Source organism: Hippoglossus hippoglossus, chromosome 15, assembly GCF_009819705.1.
Source record: "Hippoglossus hippoglossus isolate fHipHip1 chromosome 15, fHipHip1.pri, whole genome shotgun sequence".
Classification (NCBI taxonomy): Eukaryota; Metazoa; Chordata; class Actinopteri; order Pleuronectiformes; family Pleuronectidae; genus Hippoglossus; species Hippoglossus hippoglossus.
In genome coordinates, this window is record NC_047165.1 from 12777471 (window position 1) to 12801062 (window position 23592).

The 23592-nt window shown below is 43.2% G+C and overlaps 4 protein-coding genes across 4 annotated transcripts; 3 read left to right on the forward strand and 1 right to left on the reverse strand.

Moving 5' to 3' along the window:
• The first annotated feature begins 7 nt into the window (after positions 1-7).
• msx3 (muscle segment homeobox 3) lies at positions 8-2162 on the forward strand. The gene is made up of 2 exons (XM_034609543.1): positions 8-532; positions 886-2162. Exons 1-2 carry the CDS (start codon positions 166-168, stop codon positions 1293-1295), a joined length of 777 nt encoding a protein of 258 aa, XP_034465434.1. The 5' UTR covers positions 8-165; the 3' UTR covers positions 1296-2162.
• A 136-nt stretch (positions 2163-2298) lies between these two features.
• Positions 2299-6091, reverse strand: znf511 (zinc finger protein 511). The gene is made up of 6 exons (XM_034609542.1): positions 5888-6091; positions 5745-5815; positions 4782-4983; positions 3363-3487; positions 2746-3012; positions 2299-2500 (listed from the first exon to the last, which is right to left on the reverse strand). The coding sequence occupies exons 1-6, from the start codon at positions 6008-6010 to the stop codon at positions 2428-2430; spliced, it is 861 nt and encodes a 286-aa protein (XP_034465433.1). The 5' UTR covers positions 6011-6091; the 3' UTR covers positions 2299-2427.
• Positions 6092-7416: 1325 nt separating this feature from the next.
• Positions 7417-16406, forward strand: adam8a (ADAM metallopeptidase domain 8a). The gene is made up of 25 exons (XM_034609592.1): positions 7417-7553; positions 7733-7845; positions 7951-8024; positions 8118-8196; positions 8839-8915; positions 9312-9540; positions 10448-10525; positions 10672-10740; positions 11392-11561; positions 11645-11726; positions 11848-11990; positions 12091-12268; positions 12361-12450; positions 12622-12817; positions 12911-12992; positions 13076-13256; positions 13340-13426; positions 13507-13591; positions 13923-14034; positions 14132-14330; positions 14672-14719; positions 14852-14908; positions 15002-15052; positions 15155-15229; positions 15521-16406. Exons 1-25 carry the CDS (start codon positions 7481-7483, stop codon positions 15563-15565), a joined length of 2673 nt encoding a protein of 890 aa, XP_034465483.1. The 5' UTR covers positions 7417-7480; the 3' UTR covers positions 15566-16406.
• A 54-nt stretch (positions 16407-16460) lies between these two features.
• spef1 (sperm flagellar 1) lies at positions 16461-21291 on the forward strand. Its single transcript, XM_034609640.1, has 7 exons — positions 16461-16672; positions 16842-16953; positions 18347-18494; positions 18696-18744; positions 19834-19909; positions 20008-20113; positions 20525-21291. Exons 1-7 carry the CDS (start codon positions 16564-16566, stop codon positions 20636-20638), a joined length of 714 nt encoding a protein of 237 aa, XP_034465531.1. The 5' UTR covers positions 16461-16563; the 3' UTR covers positions 20639-21291.
• Positions 21292-23592: the final 2301 nt, after the last annotated feature.

Here is a 23592-nt window from a genome sequence, read left to right on the forward strand (position 1 = left end):
AGGTCCGTGCGTCAAATATCTGAAGTTTCCCCGCAGCTCCACGACGTCAGATGAGCCTCGGCGGTTTCACAGATTCTCCTCAAGGCGACAACACACGGAACCGACAGCAGCAGCAGCAGCGGCGGCGGCGGCAGCGAGGCGCGCACGGCGGGATAAACTGGTTGTATGGCACCGCAGTCGTGCGTAATGAATCCTGCGCAAGGATCACCGCGCTCCGCTGCGCCTCCGGAGGACACCGCACCGGAGGAGCGAGCCGCTGGCGGCGTGGGAACCGAGGAGCTGGACCTGTCTCCTGTCAGACGGTGTAAAAGCAAAAGTTTAGAGCTGCCCTTCAGCGTGGAGTCCCTCATGTCGGAGAGGCCGCCCGGCAGGAGCCGCCACTCCCCCGAGCCTGCAGGTCCAGGCTGCGTCCCGGCGGAGGAGACCGAGTGCGGGTCACCGAGGGGACCTCACCGGTCCGAAGCAGAGGCGGTGGAGCCCGGGGACAAGGACACGGGGCCCTGGTGTCAGAGCCCTTACGCATCCCCTCAAAGTGAGTAAAGCAACTGTATATCTGTTTAATAACAAGAAGAATGCACAAGTTTTAACTTTACAATCGTATAAACATATTCCGGAAATATCAGGTTTAGATTGTGAATAGTATATTGTAAAAACATCTAATTCCATAATACAAAATAATGATCACATCTCTCAAGAACTCTAGAGATGATGGAGATAGATATTTAAACTTTGAGATGCTCCAAGTTGCAGAAAACTGCTCAGGCCTTTAGCCCAAATGTCTCAGGCCCTTTCTGTGTTTGACCTCCCCCCTGATTTGACTTGATTCACTCTAAATCACGTGGATCTCAGTTTTTCTCCTCCACTGATGTGACTCTCTGCTTCCAGGACTCCCCAGCCCGGCCTCCTGCAACCTGCGGAAACACAAGAACAACAGAAAACCCAGGACTCCCTTCACCACCTCGCAGCTGCTGTCTCTGGAGAGGAAGTTCCGTCAGAAACAGTACCTGTCCATCGCAGAGAGAGCGGAGTTCTCCGGCTCCCTCAGCCTCACAGAGACCCAGGTCAAGATCTGGTTTCAGAACCGCAGGGCCAAGGCCAAGAGACTCCAGGAGGCCGAGCTGGAGAAGTTCAAGCTGGCCGCGAAGCCGCTGCTGCCGGCCTTCGCGTTCCCCTTCCCCCTGAGCGCCGCACCCATGGGCGCACCGTCCCTCTACGCGGCCCTGAGCGGACCCAGGCACGGCCTGCCCGTCCCGGGACTATTCAGTGGACCGTATGGGATGTACTACTTGTCTTAACCCGCACTAACTCTGAGCTGCATCGTTGGGAGATCCGTCTTAAAAACAAACGCCTCCGTACAGCAAATAACAAACACTGCAAAAGAAGTAAAAGATGCCTGAGAACTTTTGTAAAATATGTTTTGTTCTATAGTGAAATCAAATGGGGTGAGAGGAATATTTTTCACGCAAAAATGTTGGTAAAACAAGCTGGCTTAATTTTCAAAAGGTCAATGAAAGAAACAGTTGTGAGTTTTCATAATTTCCTTAAATTTTCTATGAAGTATTTAAAATTTAATTTGCGGTAAATTATTTGTGACATGGTCATTTTTTTTAAAGGTTTGAAGCAATAACTAGTGACCATGTGAATGTTGTATTTCTATTTCAGTGGACTTTTACAAAAACTTTCTTCAGGGTGCAGGTTTAAAATATCCACATTCAGAATTAAAAATTAAATTATGATCTCAAACTTTCACACAGAAACAAATATATATTATTATCCATAAAAAATACAAATTAAATTTAAATAAACTTATTGTTTTTTACATTACCTCAAAAAGAACTTTATATTGCACATGTTTAAAGAGCTCTTAAATGTCCAAGACCACAGTAGGTTTCATTACAAAATGTAGATAAATGTCTCACATCAGTCGTTAATGTACAGGATATTTTATATTTGATGGGTGAAAAGGTGTTTTGTACAATTATTAAAATCTCTTATGTAAATTTGGTCATTTCCTCTCATTTTTTTCTCTTCACATTTTCCTCGTCGCTTGTGATTTAAGCTCAGTGCAGTCTAACTCTGCATTGTAACACACGACAGGATTCAATGTGGTGTCAATTCTTTCAGTTTATAATAAAGACAGACACTGTGATGTATTAAGTGAAATGCACAGTGAAGTTGGTCCGGTCTGCTGACAGGCTGCACCACCAGGGAGAAAAACGAGAGTGTGTGTGTGTAAAGAAACTACAAACAACAAAATGTGCTCTTGATCACCTAAACGAATGCATATATGCATGTTGCTTCTTTTTTGCAAAGGCCATTTTTATTATACATTAAAGACACATGTGATAGTGAATACATTCTGTTACTATAGACAAGGGTATTGAGTCTTAAAAAGGAACATCAAACAGAAGGCGCAGGTCTGCCGTTTCATTTCCTCCTCCCACGCTGTCCTCTGAAGCCTCGGATGGAGCCGCGACCAAAGCACACGGTTGAAGGGACTCTGAGAGAAGAAGAACAACTAAAAACTTTAGATTTTCATCTCAGATTGTTATCAATTAGATGAGAAGCTGGATAAAGATATCAGCTCACATATATTCTAAATCATATGTCATTACACATGTATAAAGTAACTGCTCAACTTTTTTTCCCTTAAGATCACTGACATCTCATCTTCAATTTGCCCTGAATTCACCCTTAAACTAAAAACATCTCAAACCTGTCTGTATGTTTTCCTGCAAAACTAACCTGTAGGAGTATTGTGGTTTCAGTGTCTCTGTGTTCGGACACTCTTTGCTGTGTACTGCAGCAGAGAGACCTGCGTCCTCCCCAGCAGCGGCAGCCTTTGTCAAGTGAGCAGCTGCTTCCTCCACAACCGTCTCCATGGACTCTCCAGGCTCAGGCTGCTCGGACAACACATCGCACATAACCTCGCACACACCCTCGGACTCACACACATCGCCTACTTCCTCCATGGCGATGTCTTTGTGCGGCGGCCTCTTCGTCTCTCGGGTTCTGTTAAGACAGATCATTTTTAAAAATACATAAAAGAGTATAAAATATGAAGATGTAACTAATTTTAGACATTTTACTCTGTTTAGTCTGAATAATGATAAAGTGATATGAATTTTGAACAATTTGAACAAAAAAAATTTGAACAAGTAGTTGAGTTTTTAAATAAATTAAAGCAGCAGAAAATCTTACTTTATGTTAAAAAATGCATGAAATATGTCACTAAATATTAAATTCAGAGAAAAAAGTCCTGCGCCCTATAACAAACATGGACCCGAAACTTGGCTGAGTAATATTTCTACTAACATTTTGCTGCCATCTAGTGGACAAAAAGGTGAACGGCGCAGTCTTACCCTCTGTCCTTTTTGGTTTTGTCAAATCTGAAGTCTGGAGGATACTTGTGAATTCTTATCAGATGTTCCTTCCTGTGATCACTCGTCCTGAACTTGTGTCCACAGCCCTCGACCAAACACTGGTACTGTGTGAAGGAAACGTGATAGAATAATTATCCTTGAAGATTTCCCCTCGAATCTTAAAGGGGACATAGCATGCCCATTTTACCACAAGTTGATATGGTTCCTTGGGGTCTTAATGAAATGTCTGTAACATACTTTGGTCAAAATACCACAAGGATCATTTAAAACAGCCCTCCACAGAGTGACCTGTTTTGAGTGCCTGTTCCTTTAAATGCTAATGAGCCAGCTCCCCCCTCCCCCCTCTCCCCCCATGATTTTAAACGATATCAATTACATATTTTATATGATATAAATTATCAAATATGCATCCCATACTTTGTATTCCCCTTCTGTTGTCCTGGAGTTTTAATTTTCCCAATCACATAATTAAATGTCCCCCTCTGCCCATCCACTACAAGCACACAAGCAGACAGACAGAGAGAGAAAGAGAGGGGTGGGGGGGGGGGGGGGGCTATGAAGACCATCATTTACCCCCGAACCCCGACATTCAACGGGTACAACAACAAGCGGAGAAAGCAGAATCGCGGGCTGACCTTATATATACAGTCTATGGGGCTGACCAGCGCGGAGAAATGCACGTCCCGTGTGAACAGCCAGGCGGCTGCGCGCTTGAGAACGGCGCTGCGCTGCCTCGCTGCCTCGCAGCGGCGCTTCCGCGTCCGGTGTAAACCCGGCGTAACGAGTGGGGGGGCTCTGTGTGTTTGTGCCAGTGTTACAGTAGTGCTGAACACTGCGGAAGTCTTCCACACTGCTGGCTGTGTGGCGTTGACACAAATTCCAGCTCACGCATGGGAGAGCGAGCGGTCGCGCCCGAGCAACTGCTGCAGCCTCCCAGTCCCAACGATCCAGACAAATGCCACATGTGAGTGAATCGCGGGCTGACCAGCGGAGAAATGCTCGTCCCGTGTGAACAGCCAGGCGGCTGCGCGCTTGGGAACGGCGCTGCGCTGCCTCGCTGCGTCCGGTGTAAACCCGGCGTAACGAGTGTGGGGGGGCGGGGGGGGATGAGGTGGGGGGTGGGCCAAGGCCATGTAGGGAGACTTCCAGTACCTTGTTACGACACAAAACCCAGGAAGCTCAATCGAGTCACTCAAGCATGACGTTTCTGACTTAGAGGAACCATAACAAAACGCTTGAGTGTTTTTTTCCCAGAGTTTTGGGGTTGGTAGACATGCCAGATACCCACATTAACGTGTAGAAGCACTAACAAAGTGGAATTTGCATGCTATGTCCCCTTTAAGTGGATGAGTAGGAATCAATAAAATCAAACCAAACTTCATTTCCTTTGGCTCTCACCATGTCTTGCCTCTGGGCGAGGACAGTGAAGAGAGAGTCGTGCCACTCCTGTATGTGAATGTCAAGGAGTCGGGCGCTTGGCAGCGAGCGACGGCAGGAGCAGCAGACATGCCTGTGCAGGGAGTTGTAGTGGTGCTCGTACTCCTCCAGAGCACTGAAGACAGCGCTGCAGCCAGAGATGTGACAGGCGAACTCTGATACGCTGAGAGGAGACGAGAGGAGGAAGAAGGAGACAGTCAGTCCTACAACACTGACTCTACAATGGGCTACAGGTAAAAAGCTGAAAACCCAAAGCTGGGGGGAAACATTTGCTGTTGGGTATCTTATTTTCCTACTCAGGATTCCGGGTAGATGTTAGCGGATGTTAGTGACCAACAGCAGTTGTTAGAGACATGTCTTCAGTTGTGCACCTTATTATACTTGTATAACTAGCGTGACAATACAAATCTAGAATCTAATACAAATAAGCTTGATACTGGTACTGTTTGTAAAACTGTTCCACTGATTTGATTCATTTTAATACGTTTTTAAAATCCTTTCACCTCCCTGTTGTTGTGTGTATTTACATACATTTACTGTTTGTATTTTAGTAAATTAATATATGTATGAGTTAATGTTTATACTCAGTATAACTTTAACCTTGTTTACATTTCTGAGGATATTCCTTCCCCTGTAATGACATGGACTCAATAAACTATCATTTAGTTTGCAGAGTTATTGGCTTCCTAAAGCATTTATGAAAAGGGTCACCAGATTGCAAAAAGCATTGGTCAATCTTCTTCAGTCCAACAGCAGAATAAGAACAACAACCTCAACAACCAGTCTATAGTCATCAGTCTGTGAACAACAAGTTTCAGTTCTACTGTAGCTGAGGTTTTGTTTGTGGGTTGTTAACTGAGAGAAGCTAACACATAAACCAGGCTAACGCTTAGCTCCAGCTCGGATATAACTCGTGTGTCCTACCTGGTTGTGGGCTCGTCTTCCTGTGAGATGTAGAGGTCCTGCAGGTACATGTGTCTGTGGATGTCTCCATCCTGTAAACATGCAGAGTGTTACAGCGGGTGCTTCATCCAGGAAGTAGACGGAGCTCGTTGTTGCTACGTTACCTCGAACAGCTCGTGGTCCTTGTGCAGGCGGACGAGCTGCGGGGTGAAGCTGAATGGAACCTCGGTCTGTCTCCGCTCCGGCTCCTCGGAGTCTTCTGTCGGACACTTTCCACCAGGTTTCATCCTCCTCCTGCTCCAGGTGACAGTCAGAGCACCGCCTCTGACGTTTCTCCTCTGTTTGGGTCCTAGTGGTCGCGGAATGATGACGTCTGCTCATTTGTTTTTGGCGGGTGTCATATGTTGCGTTCACGTAACGGCAGCAAAGTGAGGAAAAGAGTGGCCACTCCAATTTAAGTTCTATGACTTTAGGACGTTTTGGCAAAAATCAGTATATGTGTCGTGTCTTGTTTTGGAAAAAACACGTTGTTTGTTTGTTCTCCTGGAAAATTGGACACAGAAAAACACAAATTTTATAACTAGATTTTTATTTTATGTACTATATATATATTAAATTTGTTGGTTATTATTATGTTGTATTATTTAATTTGTGCATAACATGCATTGTTATTTGTTATTATTCATTATGACTTCAATGCCTTGACGTTTGTATATCAAGTTTTCAATAACTAGTTTTAAAAAAGGAAAAATAGTGTCGTGTGCAGGTATTCCCAATCTCACGATGAGACATGAACGCATCTGAATGAAAGTGGTGAGTTGTCGCCCCCTACTGGTCAAACTCAACATGGGACAAGCTGCGTCCAGAAAGTCACAAAAATGTTTTCACGTCAATATCTGGTTTCTACGTTTTGTGTTATTCCTACGAATTTAACTACCCATGTCTGCTTTTCTTTTATCAGTCGTGTGCACTAGATCTTTAGGTCCAGTTGACATTTTGGGGCAATTTTACAAAAACATTTGGTGTTTTTCACTAAAATATAAGCTGTAAAATATCATCAGTGCACCAAATACGCGCTAAATTCACAACACAACCTACATGCTCTGTGCGGTTTCTTATGGAAATGTGTGAAAACCTAATATACAGTTTATGGTGAAAACCTAAATGCTCTGACTGCTCCACCGTTTAGACAGTAGGGGGCACCAGAGTCCACAAAGAGTCCTCGTAGGCTCAGCTGTTAGTTCAGAGCCACATGATCCTATGAACTGGACGTTTGGTTAATGGGGGGGGGGGGGGTTCCCTTCATTTATCACAATTTATCTTCCTGATTAAAATATACACACAGGAGCATTGGAGATGGAAACGTGGTGATTGGGTCATATAGATTAGAAACAATTGACCATCAGAAAGTCATGTGTGGAAAGAAAAACGAGTCCCAGTTGTGTTTAAAAAAATAAAAGGATTAACCTTGTATCAACCAGTGGGAATTATAACTTTTTTACTTTGTGCAACATTTACTATTCTGTATTTTTTACATTGACGTTGAAGTTTTCACAGTGACTCATATGGTTTGCCAGGATATTACACAGCAGAGAGAGAGAGAGAGAGAGAGAGAGAGAGAGAGAGAGAGAGAGAGAGAGAGAGAGAGAGAGAGAGAGAGAGACAGAGAGAGACAGAGAGAGAGAGAGAGAGAGAGAGAGGAGGAGAGGAGGAGAGCTGAGGAGTCTCAGCATTTACCTCGGACTGCAAAGCACACAATGACACAGTCGGTCGGACACAGTAACATGCTTCATACTGGATATCTGTTGGGAATTCTCCTCTCCTCATGGGGTACGACTCTTTCTATCTTTCTTTTTTTCTTTTTTTCTTTTTTTCTTTTTTTCTTTTTTTCTTTTTTTCTTTTTGTCTTTCTTTCTTTCCTTCTTTCCTTCCTTCTTTCTTTCTTTCTTTCCTTCTCTCTTTCTTTCTCTCTTCTTTCTTTCTTTACTGAAATATCACTTTACTTGCAGGAGTAATAGCGAGCGGTGTAAGGACAACTCTACCTCATGTGATGAAGTACCAAACTGTGACACCTCAGAGGCTGAAGGATCCATCTCTCATCAGTGATGCTGATACACATCAGGTAACACACACACACACACTACTGTACACTGTATTTAAACGTCACATTGTGTTTAATCTCACTGAAGATGCACTAAAGTCTCTCCTGCTGTGTGTGTGAGTGTAGACTTACCCTGATGAACTCCGGTACTCTTTGACAATCGCAGGGCAGAACTACACTCTGCATCTGGAAAGGAACATGTAAGATCTGATTACTGTGCTGCTAGACACATACTGCTCTAACTTCATTGATCTGTCAATGATATAATAATAAAAAAAATCGGTTCTTTCCAGGGATCTTATCGGGAAAGACTTTTCTGTGACACACTATTCTGATCAGGGTGCCCAAGTCACAACTTTTCCAGATCTTGGGGTATGTACCTTTGAGCTCTTTCATCACGATCAAACAAACAATAACATTATCAACCTGCGTTATAATGGACTATAAAAACTTTGATTATACATTTTCTTAACTGTACGTATACATGATAATCCTAAACCTGGTAATTAGACATTTATTTTCCCTTTCCTTGCTGAAATGGCAGAATACATTTAGTGACGTGGACGATCCAGAGATGTGAAATCAGACTGTCATACAGCATCAAATGATTATCCTACTACACAGAGCACACATGCTTTATTACATTAAGTACAGGATATCCTGTCACACGCAAACCCAGGCCCAGTGGGTTTTTGCTGCAGCCGAGATATCGTCATGTTACATTTTATGTAAGACATGAAAGTCCCTTCCTTAGACGTCATGACACATTTTAAAGCGTAGGTAGTTTCTCAACAACAAAGTTCCTCATTATGAGATGCGGTCATTCTTGATTTTTACCTGGAAGAGGAATTGACATATAAGGTAATTTCCTCTGACCATGACACAAACACACAGTTAAATACACCCTCCGATCACATTTCAACACTGTGCTCGAGATATTTGTCAGACGAAGAAAAAAAAAAAGGCGAGAGAGTTGTGAAATGGCTCCTTCTGTAATGAGGTCTGTTTGTCCAGGCTCACTGCTACTACCACGGACACATCGTGGGGGTGGAGGACTCGTCTGCCAGCGTGGGACTCTGCTCTGGAATGAAGTGAGTGATGCTGCATGTAGATTTATTCCTCTAATTACAAAAGGTTATTGTTTCTCAAAATTGAGCAACAAATTGAATTAGACCCATGAGGATTTGGGATTGTAAGTCTCCTGCTGTGACTCATGACCTGCCGTAACCAATCCGAAGAGACGATCAGTCCCGCAGCATCCATTGGCTCCTTCATGCAGACCATTAAGACTGAAAACATGTAACCCAATCAGACTTCTCTAATTAAAGCCGCCTTCTGCTGTCTATCGAAAAGACATGCTAGTGTCAAAAGGTGTGGAAAGTAAAAACAAAGGCAACCACATGATTAGTTTAACTGTTTGAGAAGTACATAGGAAAGGAAAAGGATTGTGTGTTTGTCCACTCTGAAACTCCTGTGTGGCTCTGCAGGGGCTTTGTGGTTCTCAAGGACCAGATGTACCTGATCGAGCCTCTGGCCGGTCCTGAGGCCGGACAGCGAGACAGAAACAGCTCTGAATCTTACAGCAACGAGGGTCTTCATGCTGTTTACAACTACAAACACCTGAGGAGGAAGAGGAGCTCCTGTTCCCATGGAAACACGACCACTTACTATGATCACGGAGCTCGTCCGTCTGGACTGTTCCAGCTCGGCAGTCTGGTAAAGACACAGACACACAACACAGACACATGTATACACCAGGGTTTGAAACCTACACATTATACGACTGTTGATATCCAATACTTTCTGTGTTCTTCGATGATATAATTACTTTATTTATAGAGCACTTTTCAAAATCTAAGTTACTAAGTGCTTTCGAAGGGCAGCAAAATAAAACAGACAGGTCATAATTTAAGGAATCACAAATATTAGAAGACAATATTCAGTTAATAGAACTCTAAAAGACATACAATTCTTTTAAATTAATAAATGCATTCCTATTAATAAGGTAAAGTTTCATGCAGTAAGATACTACTGTTCACAGCTGCTATGTATCATTATCACGATCCACATTTTCACGTCCTGATATTCCTGTATCTGCATCTAATTTACAGCTAAAACAAACAAACAAACTCTACTGGGGATATTTTTGAATTCTAACAACATGAGAACTGAAAGAAAATCCACTTTCCATTAGTTTTCATTTCAGTCAAACAAACTAAGATAAAAAGAAAGGAAATGAAAATATGGGAACACAATAAAGACCAGACATCAAGGAAACAAGGAAGAGAGACATAATACATTGGTTTGAATATTTTGCAAAGTATTATTGGAAAAGTTAGCTTTCAAAATGCAAATATCATTTTCATATTTTATGAATGCCATATTTGCATGCATAAAAATGATTCTGTGCGATTACCATTGTATTTCTTGTAGCTACAGTACATTGTCAGTAACACTAAACTCAATACATTCGATTACTGGGCTGTATTAATCATCATCAAACAATAATCTGGGTCTAACTAAACACACACACACACACACACACACACACACACACACACACACACACACACACACACACACACACTAATGTTTAATAGTGTTAATGTCTTGTGTTATTCAGAAAGTCGGAGCCCAGACCAAAGACCGTGCAGTGAAACCCAGAACAGTGGAGCTGGTTCTTGTGGCCGACCACACTGAGGTTGGATTTCTGTCTGTCACTGCACATTTAATCACAATTATCTGTAATTCACTTTTCCTTCAAGATGTGGAATGATTGTGTTTTATATCTGAGACTTTATTGCTTAAAGTTCCTTAAGTTAAAAAAAATGATCTCTCTTTTTTTAGTATAAGAAGTTTGACAGTAAGAAGACCGTGGAGGCCAGGATGCTTGAAATAGCAAACCATGTGGACAAGGTATGTTTGTTTCTCTCTTCGTCTGTCACCTAAAACACTTCAACACTCTTTTGTTTGAACAGCAAAAAAAAAAAGAAAACCTCTGATGTTGGGAGAAAATGATCCAGGACTATAAAATAAGACCACACTTAAGTTCAAATGAGTATAAAAGCTTAATTTTATGTAATTCCACATAATTTATCCTCTGGACTTAATAGAGCATTCCGCCTATTTTTACCAGTCATGTCGTTTATTTGCCTTGGAAGCTGACAGGACTCATTTTCCCCCACAAAGCAGAAACAACCACGTGTCACATCAGACTTCACTTCTCACTGTGGATTTAAATCATTGCAGAACGCTGGCCTGAGACTACCCGGTCTTTACTGACTGGATGTCGACCAATAACAGGGAATGAAAAGTTCCCTCGCTGTAAAAATCTAACTTTAACTGTGAATCTTCACACCCAAGCTGAACATTTTCACACATATCACACAATCCTCTTTGCGTACTCTGAAGGAGAAGGGCCGACGTGAATGAAGGCGCCAGACCCAAATGTGTCTCCCCGTGTGACAGCATCAGTCGCTCAGTGATTTACAGCTTCGTCTGTTTCCAAAATACTGATATCAGCCATTTACCTGATGATTCATTCGCTTTTTATCATGCTGTGCTTAGCTGTATCGCCCTGTGGGTGTCCGCGTCATGCTGGTCGGCGTGGATCTCTGGTCGTACAAAGATCAGATAGAGGTCAACACCAACCCCGAGGTCACCCTCGGTCGATTCCTCGAGTGGCGTCAGAGGAGCTTGCTGCCGAGGACCACGCACGACAACGCACAGTTCATCACGTAAGACGCAGCGGATTTTAACTCCCCTCTAATAGAACCTGTCGGAGCTGAGGTCTAATAACATTTAACTCTTCTTCATTCAGAGGTGTGGATTTTGATGGGTCCACTGTCGGCTTGGCAAACACCAACGCAATGTGCACGTCTAAATCTGGAGCCGTCAATGAGGTGAATCTCATTTTTCTATAGAAAGCAGAAGGAAATGAAAGGGAATCATGTGATGTTAATGTTCATTCTCTATATGTTTGTTATGTCTTTGTGACTCCACTTTTTTCTGCTCTACACACAGGACCATAACACCAACCCAATAGGAGTGGCTTCTACTATTGCACATGAGATGGGTCACAATCTGGGCTTGTCCCATGACACTGAAAACTGTGTCTGTGGCTCCTCAGTAACAAAAAGAGACTGCATCATGTCTGAGAGCGTTGGGTAAGCTCAGTTTCTCACCTGCACTTAAACCCCCTCACATTTACCTCTTCTTCTATTCTTCTAATATTGACCTCCTCTTCTCTTCTCCTTCTTCCTCCAGACTTGTGTATCCGAAGCTGTTCAGCAGCTGCAGTCAGCAGCAGCTCAGCCGGTTCTTGGAGGAGGTGAACCCGGCCTGTCTGCTGGACACTCCGTCCACCAATCGCATCCACGGAGGGCCGGTGTGCGGGAACGCCTTCCTGGAGCCTGGAGAGGAGTGCGACTGTGGCACCGTGCAGGTCTGTATGTGCATGTTGCGCTCAGACAGGCTGCATGCATAAAATCACAGAATTAAAGCACTGAATCATATTTTCCTCTGTCTGCCTCATAGGAATGCAAGAATGCCTGCTGCAATGCCACTACCTGCAAACTTAACGCGGGAGCCCAGTGTGCAGAGGGAGAGTGCTGCCACAACTGCCAAGTAAGTCACACTCACTGTGTCCTCTCTAGACCAGGGAAGTCACGCTGATACTAAATGTGTAACCATATAGCGAGACACTGTCTGACTGTGCCATCTGGCCGTGTGTGTGTGTGAGTGTACGTATTTCAGTAAGTCGGTACATCACCATCTGTGTTTCTCTCTGCTCCACAGCTGAAACCAACCGGCAGTGTCTGCCGACCAAAGGCAGGTGTCTGTGACCTGGCAGAGTACTGCACCGGCTTCGCTGCCTCCTGTCCGACTGACGCCTACACCCAAAACGGCCTGTCCTGCAACCGTGGGAAAGGATACTGCTACAATGGGCAGTGTCCTTCACAGCAGGAGCACTGCAAGAGACTGTGGGGTCCAGGTAAAATGACAGTTTGGTTTAAATCTGCTTTGATTCTGATACATCAGGACTCGTACATCTGCAGCTGTTTTATCTTCTTATGTTACTGTTCAGATGCTGAAGTGGCTGCAAATGCTTGTTTCTACCTTCATGGAAACTGCAGAAAAACACTGTTTAGCCAGAGATGTTCCAGCAGGTAGGAAACCAAATGTTAAATAGCTCATATTCACATATTGTTGGGCTTTGTTTTATTATCGGTTTGTGTTTTTTTTGTTACAGAGATCAATCCTGTGGGACACTGTTCTGCAGAGGAGGGTGGGAGTTTCCTGTGACATCCAGGAAATCCTTTTACAAAGTTGGAAGTGGAGACATATGCAACGAAGCGACTATAAACCCTGAAGATAACTACCCTGCAGATCTGGGCATGGTACCGACGGGCACCAAGTGTGGCAACAACATGGTGAGAAAACTGCCCCTAAGAAAAACCTCCATGGACTACAGAGTGGTGAACAGTGTCCTCAAGGCGTCTTTTCTGTCTTTCAGGTGTGCTACAACCAGCGGTGTCAGGACGTCACACACGTAAAGGCGTACGGGACAAACGACTGCTCGGCCAAATGCAACAACCACGGGGTAAAAAGAATGTTTTAACCTCACAACACTTTGGAGCACTGCAGATTTGTGACAGCATAACCGAGTGTGATCTCTGACAGGTCTGTAACCACGAGAGAAAGTGTCACTGCGACCCCGGCTGGGCCCCACCTTTCTGCGACGTGCAGCAGTCGGAGCTGCCTGAAGGTACAAGCTTCACGTCATGCTCGATAGTCGCTTGACTTGTCCCATTTGCATCGCCATGCTTCACACATGACCGTTTGTGTCCCCTCCTCTAATGCTGCGTTTTTCACCAAGATTTATTACGTCTCATGGACTCTCACACAATTGAGCTCTGTGCTGATAAACACAAACAGACGAGCAGGGATCTCGGGAATTCCCCCCGCTAAGTCTGTGGAAATGCAGTAATGATGTTACAGTGAATTTTGTTCCTCGAGCAAGTGACGGATGCTCGTGAGCAATAGATAGAATATCGTGCTAATCATTACGTGTGGTGTTTGTGTTTTTGTGTGTGCAGAGACAGGCATGTTGGTGTTTTTTGTGTTGCTGGTGGTTGGAGCACTTCTGCTGGTGGTCCTGGTCATTGGGATTTTGATGTGCTGCATCAGAAAAAGACGACCGGCAAAGAGGTAAAGTGATTCCCACTGCGCATAAGTGAAGCTGTAGAGACTGAACTCTTAATCTTTTCCATATTTAATTTCAGCCACTGTGTTTGTTATTCTGCAGATGGCTCCAGTCGACCTCAGGACAGTCAAACCCGGTGTTTCGATCGAGCAGCACACGCGACAGCCCCCGTCTCGGGAAGACACTGATCAGCCAGCCCACGTTTGTGGAGTCTTCGGCCACTCAGCCCTGCAAACCTCTGTTCTCTGCCAATGCCCGACCGCACACTGGAGCATTGAAGCCCAGCAGAGCAGCTCCAGAGGTGAGTTTACAATCTGACCCAACGGCTTCAGCACCAGAGTGGGGATACTCTGACACCGATATTGTGTGTGTGAGTTAGACACTACACTTCCATTTGTGGCAGCTGCAGTTGGCATCTGTATCTGTGTCATCGTGGTGAGAAGTTTTGTTTGCCTCAGAAAGTTTCCCATAGCCACACATGGATGACCAATAAGCTCCAGAGGTGCTACTCTACAGTTCTAAATTATAAAGGGACTGTTTTTGTAATTAAACTGCAAAAACTGCTAAGGCTTGTGGTTAAGAAACTTCAGAGTCATGTTTTTTTTAGTTTGGTTTAGTCATCTCTCTTTTTGCCACTTACAGCCACCCAAGACATTTCCAGCTGTGCCCCAGCCCTCAAAGATTCAACAGGTAATGTCATCTACTGATCTTATTATAATGAATTATTATTTAAATGTCAACATATTTACAGTATTTGTATTACTGCAGTCCATATTGTTTGGGTGTCAGCTGTAAATGAAGTAGATACATCTTTATCTTCAGGTTGTGAGGCCGTCCATGCAGCCACCGTCTGCTTCAAGCAAGCCGAACTATACTGAGGTAAAACTGGTACAGAATTAATCTTGTTTCCTCTTCCAGGACACAGATAGTTTGTTTTCTTAAACTATGTATTAACTGTCTTTTTTTGATCAGGTTAAGCCACAACCTCCATCCAGACCTCTGCCGCCACTTGCAACAAAATCGGTACTTCACAACATTACAAGTCACTTAAACCACACTTGTCATATATTTGCATTCATACACTTTTCACTGCTCATTTAAAACATGAAAATCTGGTTTCCTAAGATCACCAAGCCAAAGCCTCCGATGCCTCCGGTGAAGCCGAAGCCATCCGCCCTACCGCTGCCTCACACTCAGCTGGTACGTATGCAGACTCGCCGCAACTTCCCCCCCAAATCCTCTGCATCCAAACATTCTCAGTGTTATTCGAGGTATTCACGTTTCTGGAGACGTCTGTGGTTTTGGGCATCGTCCCAACATAGCAATGTAATGAGCCAGCAGTGGCTCACTGTTAGTAAGCACATAAAGGTCTAACAGACAGCTAAAACACAGATGTGTTGAAATAATAGCTTACACATAAGATGGGATTTGGAGGAAGAAAATTGCAGTTGTGCTGAGAGAGACTCATCAACAGTGTGTTTGTTTTTGTAGCTCGCAGGGAGAGCTGCTCTGATGCCCCCCAGCAGGCCCAGATGACACATAACCCAGCACGTGGTAAACACTGGGATCCTCTGACAGAGCCCTGCAGTTATTGTTCCACCTAGTCGGACTCAGAAGATCCTCTCAGGAGACGCTCGTCTGTTTGACAATGGAAACAAGATCCCCCGAAGGATCAGCAATGTTAAGTGACAGAGCTTTTTCCCTCAGTTGCGGTCTCCCCTGAGGATTACAGCTGCCCCGTCTGTGTCTGGCTTGTGTTGGCCTTCCGCTCGTCGATGGAAACCGGAAGATGCGGTTGACAAGCTTCTGTGCTTTAAAAATGACAAATGGCTACGCTGCCATGATGATTTTTAAACAAATCTTAAGGGAAAATACTCACTCTGCCTTGATCCTGGTACATGTGAACTCTTAATGAGGCAATTTGTTTTAATCTAATTTCTCTGATTTACTGTTATGTGTCCTTTGGTACTGATTTTTCTAAGAAATAACGTTAAGGGATTTTGAAACGTGGCACCAACATGGGCACTTTATGGATGTACCACATCTCTTTTTGTACTAACACATGTGTGCTTGACTCCGTTGGACTAAATTATTACCTGTAGCTGTTTTGCTTGGTGCTTTGATCTGATGCGTATTGATTGTAATTCTTCAAGGGATTTTGTATATTTGTATTTTCTATGCAGCAGACATGATTCACTCATGGATGCCGATGACTGCTCTTTTACACACACTGAGGATTTCTGCCTTGATTTATTTTTATTTTTCTCCCCCTGCAAACTTTGAACTGAAAACATGTTTGGGTGTTTCTATTTATTAAAAATGTATGATGACTTTGATGTCTTTGAAGTTGATAATAAAGGTGAATCTCCAAAGTCAGTCTGTTGTTTCTGTCGTTACTGTCAAGTCGCCATTGTCTGCGTTGCCATGGTACCTCAGCGGTCGCCCCGCACGCCTCTAACAACCTGCGGAGCTAACCAGGTAGCTCGGCGACAAACAGTTCGCATCTTTACAAACAGGCAGGAAAACTGAGAAAAATGAGTCGCGAACTGAACGAAGAGGAGCTGCTGGACTTATACGCGTGGATAGACAGAATACCGCTGGCCCGACCGAAGAGACACATCACACGAGACTTCAGCGACGGAGGTAAAGAGGTCGCTTAGCTAGCAGCTCGCATTAATGGGTCACGATCCATCTCCAGCTGCTCGACAAAAGTTCCTCTTGTTTCTGCATTAACTTGTGACCTGCCTCTCCTCCTCCTCCTCCTCCTCTTCCTCCTCCCCCTCCTCCTCTTCCTCCTCCTCCTCTTCTGCAGTGATGGCTGCTGAGATTGTGAAATATTTCTTCCCAAAGCTTGTTGACCTTCACAACTATATTCCTGCAAACTCCACACCACAGAAGCTCAGTAACTGGAGCCTCCTCAACAGGCAAGAAACGTCTTCTTTGTCTCTCCAAACTGCCTGTGGTGGTTCTGAATAGGAATAATCATAAACTTAATTTATACGGCACTTTTCTATAATCAGGTTTAAAAAAGTGCTGCACAGACATGAAGACAGAGAAGACATGCAGTGCAATTACACATTTGAAAAAGTTCATGCAAAAGACAGTGGCTAAACTAAAGCTCTAAAACAAACTAAAACAAAACAAACTACAAACTACAAACTAACAAATCTAGTGAAGATATTTTTTACAAAAATGCACTTTTAAAAGAGGACACTGAGGTAGTCTGTCTGATCAACAAAGTGAGGGATAGTTTCACAGCGGTGGAGCTCGAACAGTGAACGCTCTGCCTCCCACCTGCCCTGTCTGGGTTCTGAGAGAAACAGCAGATCAAGGATTCTCAGCAGGGCTTTAAGGGAAGAGGTTTGCTAAGTGAGGCAGTGCAAGGCCATTCAGTGATAAGTAATACAATTTTAAAACAACTCTGAAAACCATAGGGTGACCAGTGCATTGAGGCGAGAACGGGGGTGATGTGGTCATATTTTGTGTTTTGCACAAGTTGGAGGCTGTACAGAGTCAGGCTAATAGGATGACGAATCAGTAAAACATGCCTGAGATTATATCCCACAGGCCTAAATACTCTGTGAATGGAGACGTTATAATAGCAGAGCATTGCTGTGCATTAAAGAAAGCCAAATATAGTATGTACAAGTACATTATAGAGTGTTAACCAATCTCTGTGTACCACTTCTATAGGGGGATGATTTGACAAAGCATTGGGAAGTGATTATAAATGAATGTCAAACCACACAGACACTAGTGTGTCAGAGCCCAACCATCCCCCAATGAAAAGCACTATTAAATTAATTAAGTCTGGATTTTTATTTGGATCTGCACCAAATTTCCAACACTCATCATCACACTTATCAGTCCTTTAAATATGCCAGATTTTTTTCCCATCAAGATCAATGTATTCTTCTCTGGGAAATTGGTGAAAATGTAAAAAAAAAAGCCTTATCTCACAATGTTTAAAAAAAAACAGGATCCGTCCCCTGATCTGTATTGTACCAAAAGTCAACAGTTTTTATTGGGCCCATGTCTCATCCTTCCACCAAGATCCATGGAAATCTGTTGAGCACTTTTTGCATAATCCTGTTGACCATCAAACAATTGGACCGGGGTGAAACCATAACCTCCTTGATATTTTTGGGGTAAAACGTGAAACTGTACCCTCCACTGATGTGGGACCTCCCTGTAAACATGTCGTCCCCTACGGTGTTTATCATCACTCTCTTAAATCACATTCGATCTCTTGTTCCTATTGGAGCCTTTTAAATCACGACCATCTGTGTTTTATTTATTTTGTTCTTCTGTGGACAGGAAGGTGTTTTCCAAGCTGAACTTTCATTTGCCTGAAGACACAGTGAATAGGATTGCACTGAGCACTGCGGGAGTGATAGAGCCTGTGCTGAGCGCCCTGAGGGAGAAGATAGACAAGAAACTGGAGCAGACTGCAGACAACATACTGGTGTGTACTGTATGTTTATGCACATTTCCCTCAGAGACATACATACTATGAGTTACTTTTTGTTTGTTTGTCTGAATGCTAATTACAAAATATGAATTACTGTGGTCCTCCTCCTTCCAGGTGAGTCACAAAGCATCCCTCAGTGTATGTGAGCAAAGTGTTATAACCACATTTTAAATTAACTGTCTCTTTTGAAATCAGGATTTGGAATATTTTGACCCCAGGAAACACCACGAGAGACCTCCTGCAGGTAGAGTGGCTATTGTGCTTTTACACAACACATTTGTTTTTTTATCCAAATCCACAAATCAGTATCTTAAAAGAATTAACTGACATCCGGGGTCATGTATGGCACCAGACATGTACATCACATACATACAGCGATAAATATTTAATTAATAATTACAAAACTGAAGTACGTCAATAAAATGAACTGAATTGATTGAAAATCGCTGAAAAAATATGATGACTGTGTTTTGACCTTGCGCATGATATATCCATTTGTGGAGCGTATTAGCTGACACAGACAGTCTGTTATCCTGATTGAAGCTGCAGACTCCGAATTTTGCCTTTATTTTTAGCACAGGGAGGGAAGTGGGTTTAAATTTAGACAGTTTAAAACAGTGCCGTATCTGCTGGTCATCTGACAAACACAAAATCAGCATATTCAAGAAACACTGACGTGATTTCTTTTTGTGTCACAGAAGTAATATTCCTCCATGATGCTCTCTGCTTCCCGTCTTCTCCTGTCTGTCCTGATATGTCCGAGGCCGGTGCCCTGCCAACCACTCTCAGTAAATGATAATGATGTCCCAGAGATAGCCGTGACCACACACAGACACAAACATACCTTTAACAACATCAGAGAGGGCTGATTAGAGAATGCCACGACCTTTAGGGAGTGAATCTGTGACGGGCACCTCTTCCGTTTCCCACACCTAATCCGTCCCTGAAACAACCCTGTAGAGCTGACCCCAGGCCAGCGCCTCCTCCCTCCTGCTCTTTCCTCTTCCGCTCAATCCACCTCATCCACTATCAGCTGCACAGCTCAGGTCCTCATATCAGCTTCATCGCCAGATGGCCTTTATCGCTGGCCCGAGCTCAGCGCTGCTCAACCGAAAGGCCTTACTTTTCTCTTTCTGAGTCTTATCTTTTCACATTCCCGGGCCTCCACTTTTCTTGTGGTCATCATCACATATCTGCCTCCTACCCTCCTCCCTTCAGCCTAGTTGTGTCCATAAGACTCATTGGACGACTCCCTGCAGGTTTCCAGTGACTGATGAGTTTTCAGTCATATTATAGTCTGAGAAATGATACACTCTGGTTTTGCTGGGTTTAGAAATTCGTCAGACTGAAGCGGCTCAGCTGAGAGGAGAGGAGATGAAAAAAGATGATAAGAGAAGACCAAGAAACGGGTATGACAACATTTTGCTTTTAATTTGAATTAAATTAACCTATAGCTGTGTTTATGTTCAATAGTAATGATATGTATTACTTTTCTTTTCTTTTTTAGTAACCCGCAGCACACAGCACAGTTTGACACAGACATGGACCCAAGATTCAGAATAATCCTGCAGGAAAAAGAGCAAACTGTCATTGCTTTGCAGGAGACTGTGGAGGTAGGTACACACGTACACACACACACACACACACACAAATTGCAGGAATCGTACTGCTGACTAGTCAAACAGCTGCAAACAAAATCATTTCCTCTTTCTGATGTTGAGTGGGGGAACAGTTTTGTCACAGAGATGTGAGTGAGTGAGTGAGTGAGTGAGTGTGTGTGTGTGTGTGTGCGCAATATGTGCCATACACTGTGTCATCAGTGGTCAATGAGTCAGCTTCTGCTCAGCGGATATAACATTCCTTTTTATTTTTCCATCTGTGGCCACATCTGCACGTTCAGGAAAAAGCAAATAATGACACCACTTTGCAACACCTCAAGTTTACATCAGTGAAATAGGTCAGTTTTAGAAACCTGCTCTGGCTTGACCACATCCTATTGCATGTGTGTGTGTGTGTGTTTGTAGATCTTGCAGATGAAAATGAGCAGGTTGGAGCATCTGGTTCACTTGAAGGACATGCGTATTGAAGAGCTAACCCGGCATCTGGAGACGTACAAAGGCAAAGGCAATCCACGCTGACGAATCCACACACACACATAGAATTTGTAATAATAACTTGGAGACATAATCCTCTAACACAAACTCTTCTATTGTTAATGGTAAACGAGTAAATGAAGGTAGATGATTATAGTCCTATTGTAACTGACCGCTAACTTGTTAGTTTATGCAGTTTGTTTGTGATGATATATTATTTGTGTTGGGTTTATTTTGTTATTCTTATTCTCCTATGTATGTATTTTGTTATTTAAATTAGTAATTTGTTGTCCTTTTAATTTGGCGACTCACCCCTCGTAATTGCCTGTAGCTTCAGCGGAGGGGACAGATATTATCGCTGGAGAAATCACTTGCTCCGGGATAATTAGAGACTTCCTGTTTGAGCTTGATAAAACACCTGCTGCACATCGGCGTCTCAACGGTTAACCATCTCTCATGTTTTAAAAGCTTTGTTTAATGTTTATTCATGTATATAATATCCATGCTATAGGAATTGTGGTTATTGGCCTTGATGTTTAGATATTTTTAATAGTTGTATTTAATTTTTATTAAATGATTATCATGTACTTCATGTTAGTATTGAATATGAATTTACATTTTGTATATGTCCTCCTAGTTTCATGGTGTTTCTACGGTGCCATGGTTGAATTGTGTCATTAAAGAGCCGTGAAGCATCAGTGTGGGACTCACTGCGTCTTGCTTTGCCAGCCAGGGGCTGTTACACCTATTATTTAAACGTGTTGAAATGCATCGGATTAGTGTTTTCTAAGTAAACGTTGTAACAATTTAACAGTTTTATAACTGTTTTTAATAACCGTTTTTTCTACAATAGAAGTATTTCCATAGACCTGCAAATGTAGCTGAGTCCCTGTGTTAAACAGGTTTGTTGTTCAGGGGAATGTTGTTCGGCTGTAAATGTTTTATTATCCTGTTTATGAAGCATCTTAATAAGTCGTTACCTCTGTGTGAGCAGCGTGCAGAATGTGTTTTTCACGGTGTATCGCAACGTATCTACGGTCTTCTTTGAGTTCTGTGCCTTCACACAGCCTATGACGTCTGACTGCCAAGCGCTCAATAAATCAACGAACCACTGCGGCTTTCCAAACTGTCTTTTTAAATACGAGCAGAGCGTTTCAAAGAAGCAGAGCAGAGATATGACGCTGAAGACTAACTGACTAAATAACATTCAAAGTTGGGTTTATACGCCGACTCTTACTCCCTTCAGAGTCTAAAATTACTTCAGTTGTTTTCTACAAAGCTCTTGTTCCTGTTGAAGTGTGAAGACTGTTTAGAGATGAAAAAATTAAGTAATTAATGATTTTATTTTCCACTGTTATAAGCATTGGCTTTCAGCTGAGAGATAACAAAAGATAGACAAACACAGATCACAGTCTTTGTCGGTTGTGCCGGTTGGGCCAGTTACTCTGTATTCTCACATTAAGGCCCTGGGAGTGTGTGTCGGTCAGTGTGTGTCGGTCAGTGTGTGTCGGTCCCCGAGTTGTCTTCTGATCTTGCCCCCTCTGTTAGTGTAGAACAACAGGAGACAGGCGACCTGCGGGGCTGCATCAGGAGCAGCTGATCTCCTGCTGCTGCTGTGACCGGTATATCGATCACCCTCATATGACCGAAACAATCACTATGATCAGGCTCGAAGCAATTTATCTCAACAGATAACAAACAAGTTTTTTGTCATCAGTTCTTTAACATCTATCATCTTTATTTTGGCATAGACCTCAATGATGAGACGTATTTGTTGCTAAACTATTTTTTGTATCTGTTTTTCGATGAGAATCTTACGACAGATAAGAAGCCATTACGTAGCAAATGCATGTGACTAATTCGCCGTTTCTAAATGTCTCCGTTCTTGTCCGTCCATACTACAACGCAGCCCCGGAGTTTTCAAACTAAAATAGTGGCCACTAGCTTCCAGATATCTCAGTTGAAGGTGCTTAAAAACTCTTGGGTAGCATGAACGGCAAACATTGCTACAGTAATGTGTTTTAAAACCAAACCATAGTAGTGTTGATGTAGCCTAAAGGTAACCCTGATTACATCATCATGTCTGAATAACAACAATGTCCAGAATATTCAGGTGAGGGGCGGCACCTGGGTAGCGCATGCAGGAGGCAGGACATGACGCATAAATTCTGCTGCGTTTTTGTTTACAGCACATCAACACCGGCATTAGCCCTTTTCGCTAAAAGCTCAGGAATCTCATTTGTCCTTTCTTTATTTCTTCGTGTGTGGCACCTCTCTTTGATCCTGAGATGTTTCTATTGTTTTTATTTCACTTTCCTGTCCGATGCGTTCTATATCAACATGCTCACTTGCTCGCTGTGAATTTTCCTGCTGTATTCTCACATGGGCTCACCCAGACACTTTACCAAGGGCTTGACAAGGAAAAGTTCCACTCAGATCAACTGACTCAGACTTTTTGCGATCTCCCATACAGCCCCTTTGGAAAATTTCAGGAAAATGTCCAGAGTACAGTTCATGTCGGAAAGCAGCTTAAAACCGGGTCATCAGCATTTCCTTCATTTTTTTTGCCACTTGAAAACTCTGGGGTAGCGTGGATGGCAGACGTAAATATGATATGTGCAGTTATGCTTTTGAAAAAACTAAACTGTAGTTGTGTGGATTTAGCCTCAGGGTAACCCTAATGACATCATCAGGGTTAATTGCCCTGAAGAAAGCCCCATTCAGATTCCTCAGAAGAATTCATGTTATTACAGGCTGAGCAGTTACTCATGATGAGTGAACTGACCTGTATTTGTAAAGTTGAGGGTTTGGATTGATAATAGGTGATCACCACCGAAACGTCGAGGTCAGGCAGATCTGTGAGAAACAGCAGCAGTGAAGCTTTTTGTACAAGAGAATCACACTCTCACACAGAGAATAGGAATGTGAGAGAAAACTGAGCAGCTATTGATGCTGGCGCGGTCTGCTGCTGATGAATCATATTCAGAATAATGGAGTTG

Excerpts from the sequence above, each read along its gene's own strand:
- msx3 (XM_034609543.1), top strand. The coding sequence starts at position 166 with ATGGCACCGCAGTCGTGCGTAATGAATCCTGCGCAAGGATCACCGCGC. Across the intron at positions 533-885 it reads CCCTTACGCATCCCCTCAAA|GACTCCCCAGCCCGGCCTCC; the intron begins GTGAGTAAAGCA and ends CTCTGCTTCCAG.
- znf511 (XM_034609542.1), bottom strand. The coding sequence starts at position 6,010 with ATGAAACCTGGTGGAAAGTGTCCGACAGAAGACTCCGAGGAGCCGGAG. Across the intron at positions 3,013-3,362 it reads AAAACCAAAAAGGACAGAGG|AACCCGAGAGACGAAGAGGC; the intron begins GTAAGACTGCGC and ends CTGTCTTAACAG. Across the intron at positions 2,501-2,745 it reads AAACCACAATACTCCTACAG|AGTCCCTTCAACCGTGTGCT; the intron begins GTTAGTTTTGCA and ends TTCTTCTCTCAG.
- adam8a (XM_034609592.1), top strand. The coding sequence starts at position 7,481 with ATGACACAGTCGGTCGGACACAGTAACATGCTTCATACTGGATATCTG. Across the intron at positions 9,541-10,447 it reads TGTTCCAGCTCGGCAGTCTG|AAAGTCGGAGCCCAGACCAA; the intron begins GTAAAGACACAG and ends TGTGTTATTCAG. Across the intron at positions 12,451-12,621 it reads AGTGCTGCCACAACTGCCAA|CTGAAACCAACCGGCAGTGT; the intron begins GTAAGTCACACT and ends TCTGCTCCACAG.
- spef1 (XM_034609640.1), top strand. The coding sequence starts at position 16,564 with ATGAGTCGCGAACTGAACGAAGAGGAGCTGCTGGACTTATACGCGTGG. Across the intron at positions 18,495-18,695 it reads AGACTGCAGACAACATACTG|GATTTGGAATATTTTGACCC; the intron begins GTGTGTACTGTA and ends TTTTGAAATCAG. Across the intron at positions 18,745-19,833 it reads CCACGAGAGACCTCCTGCAG|AAATTCGTCAGACTGAAGCG; the intron begins GTAGAGTGGCTA and ends TGCTGGGTTTAG.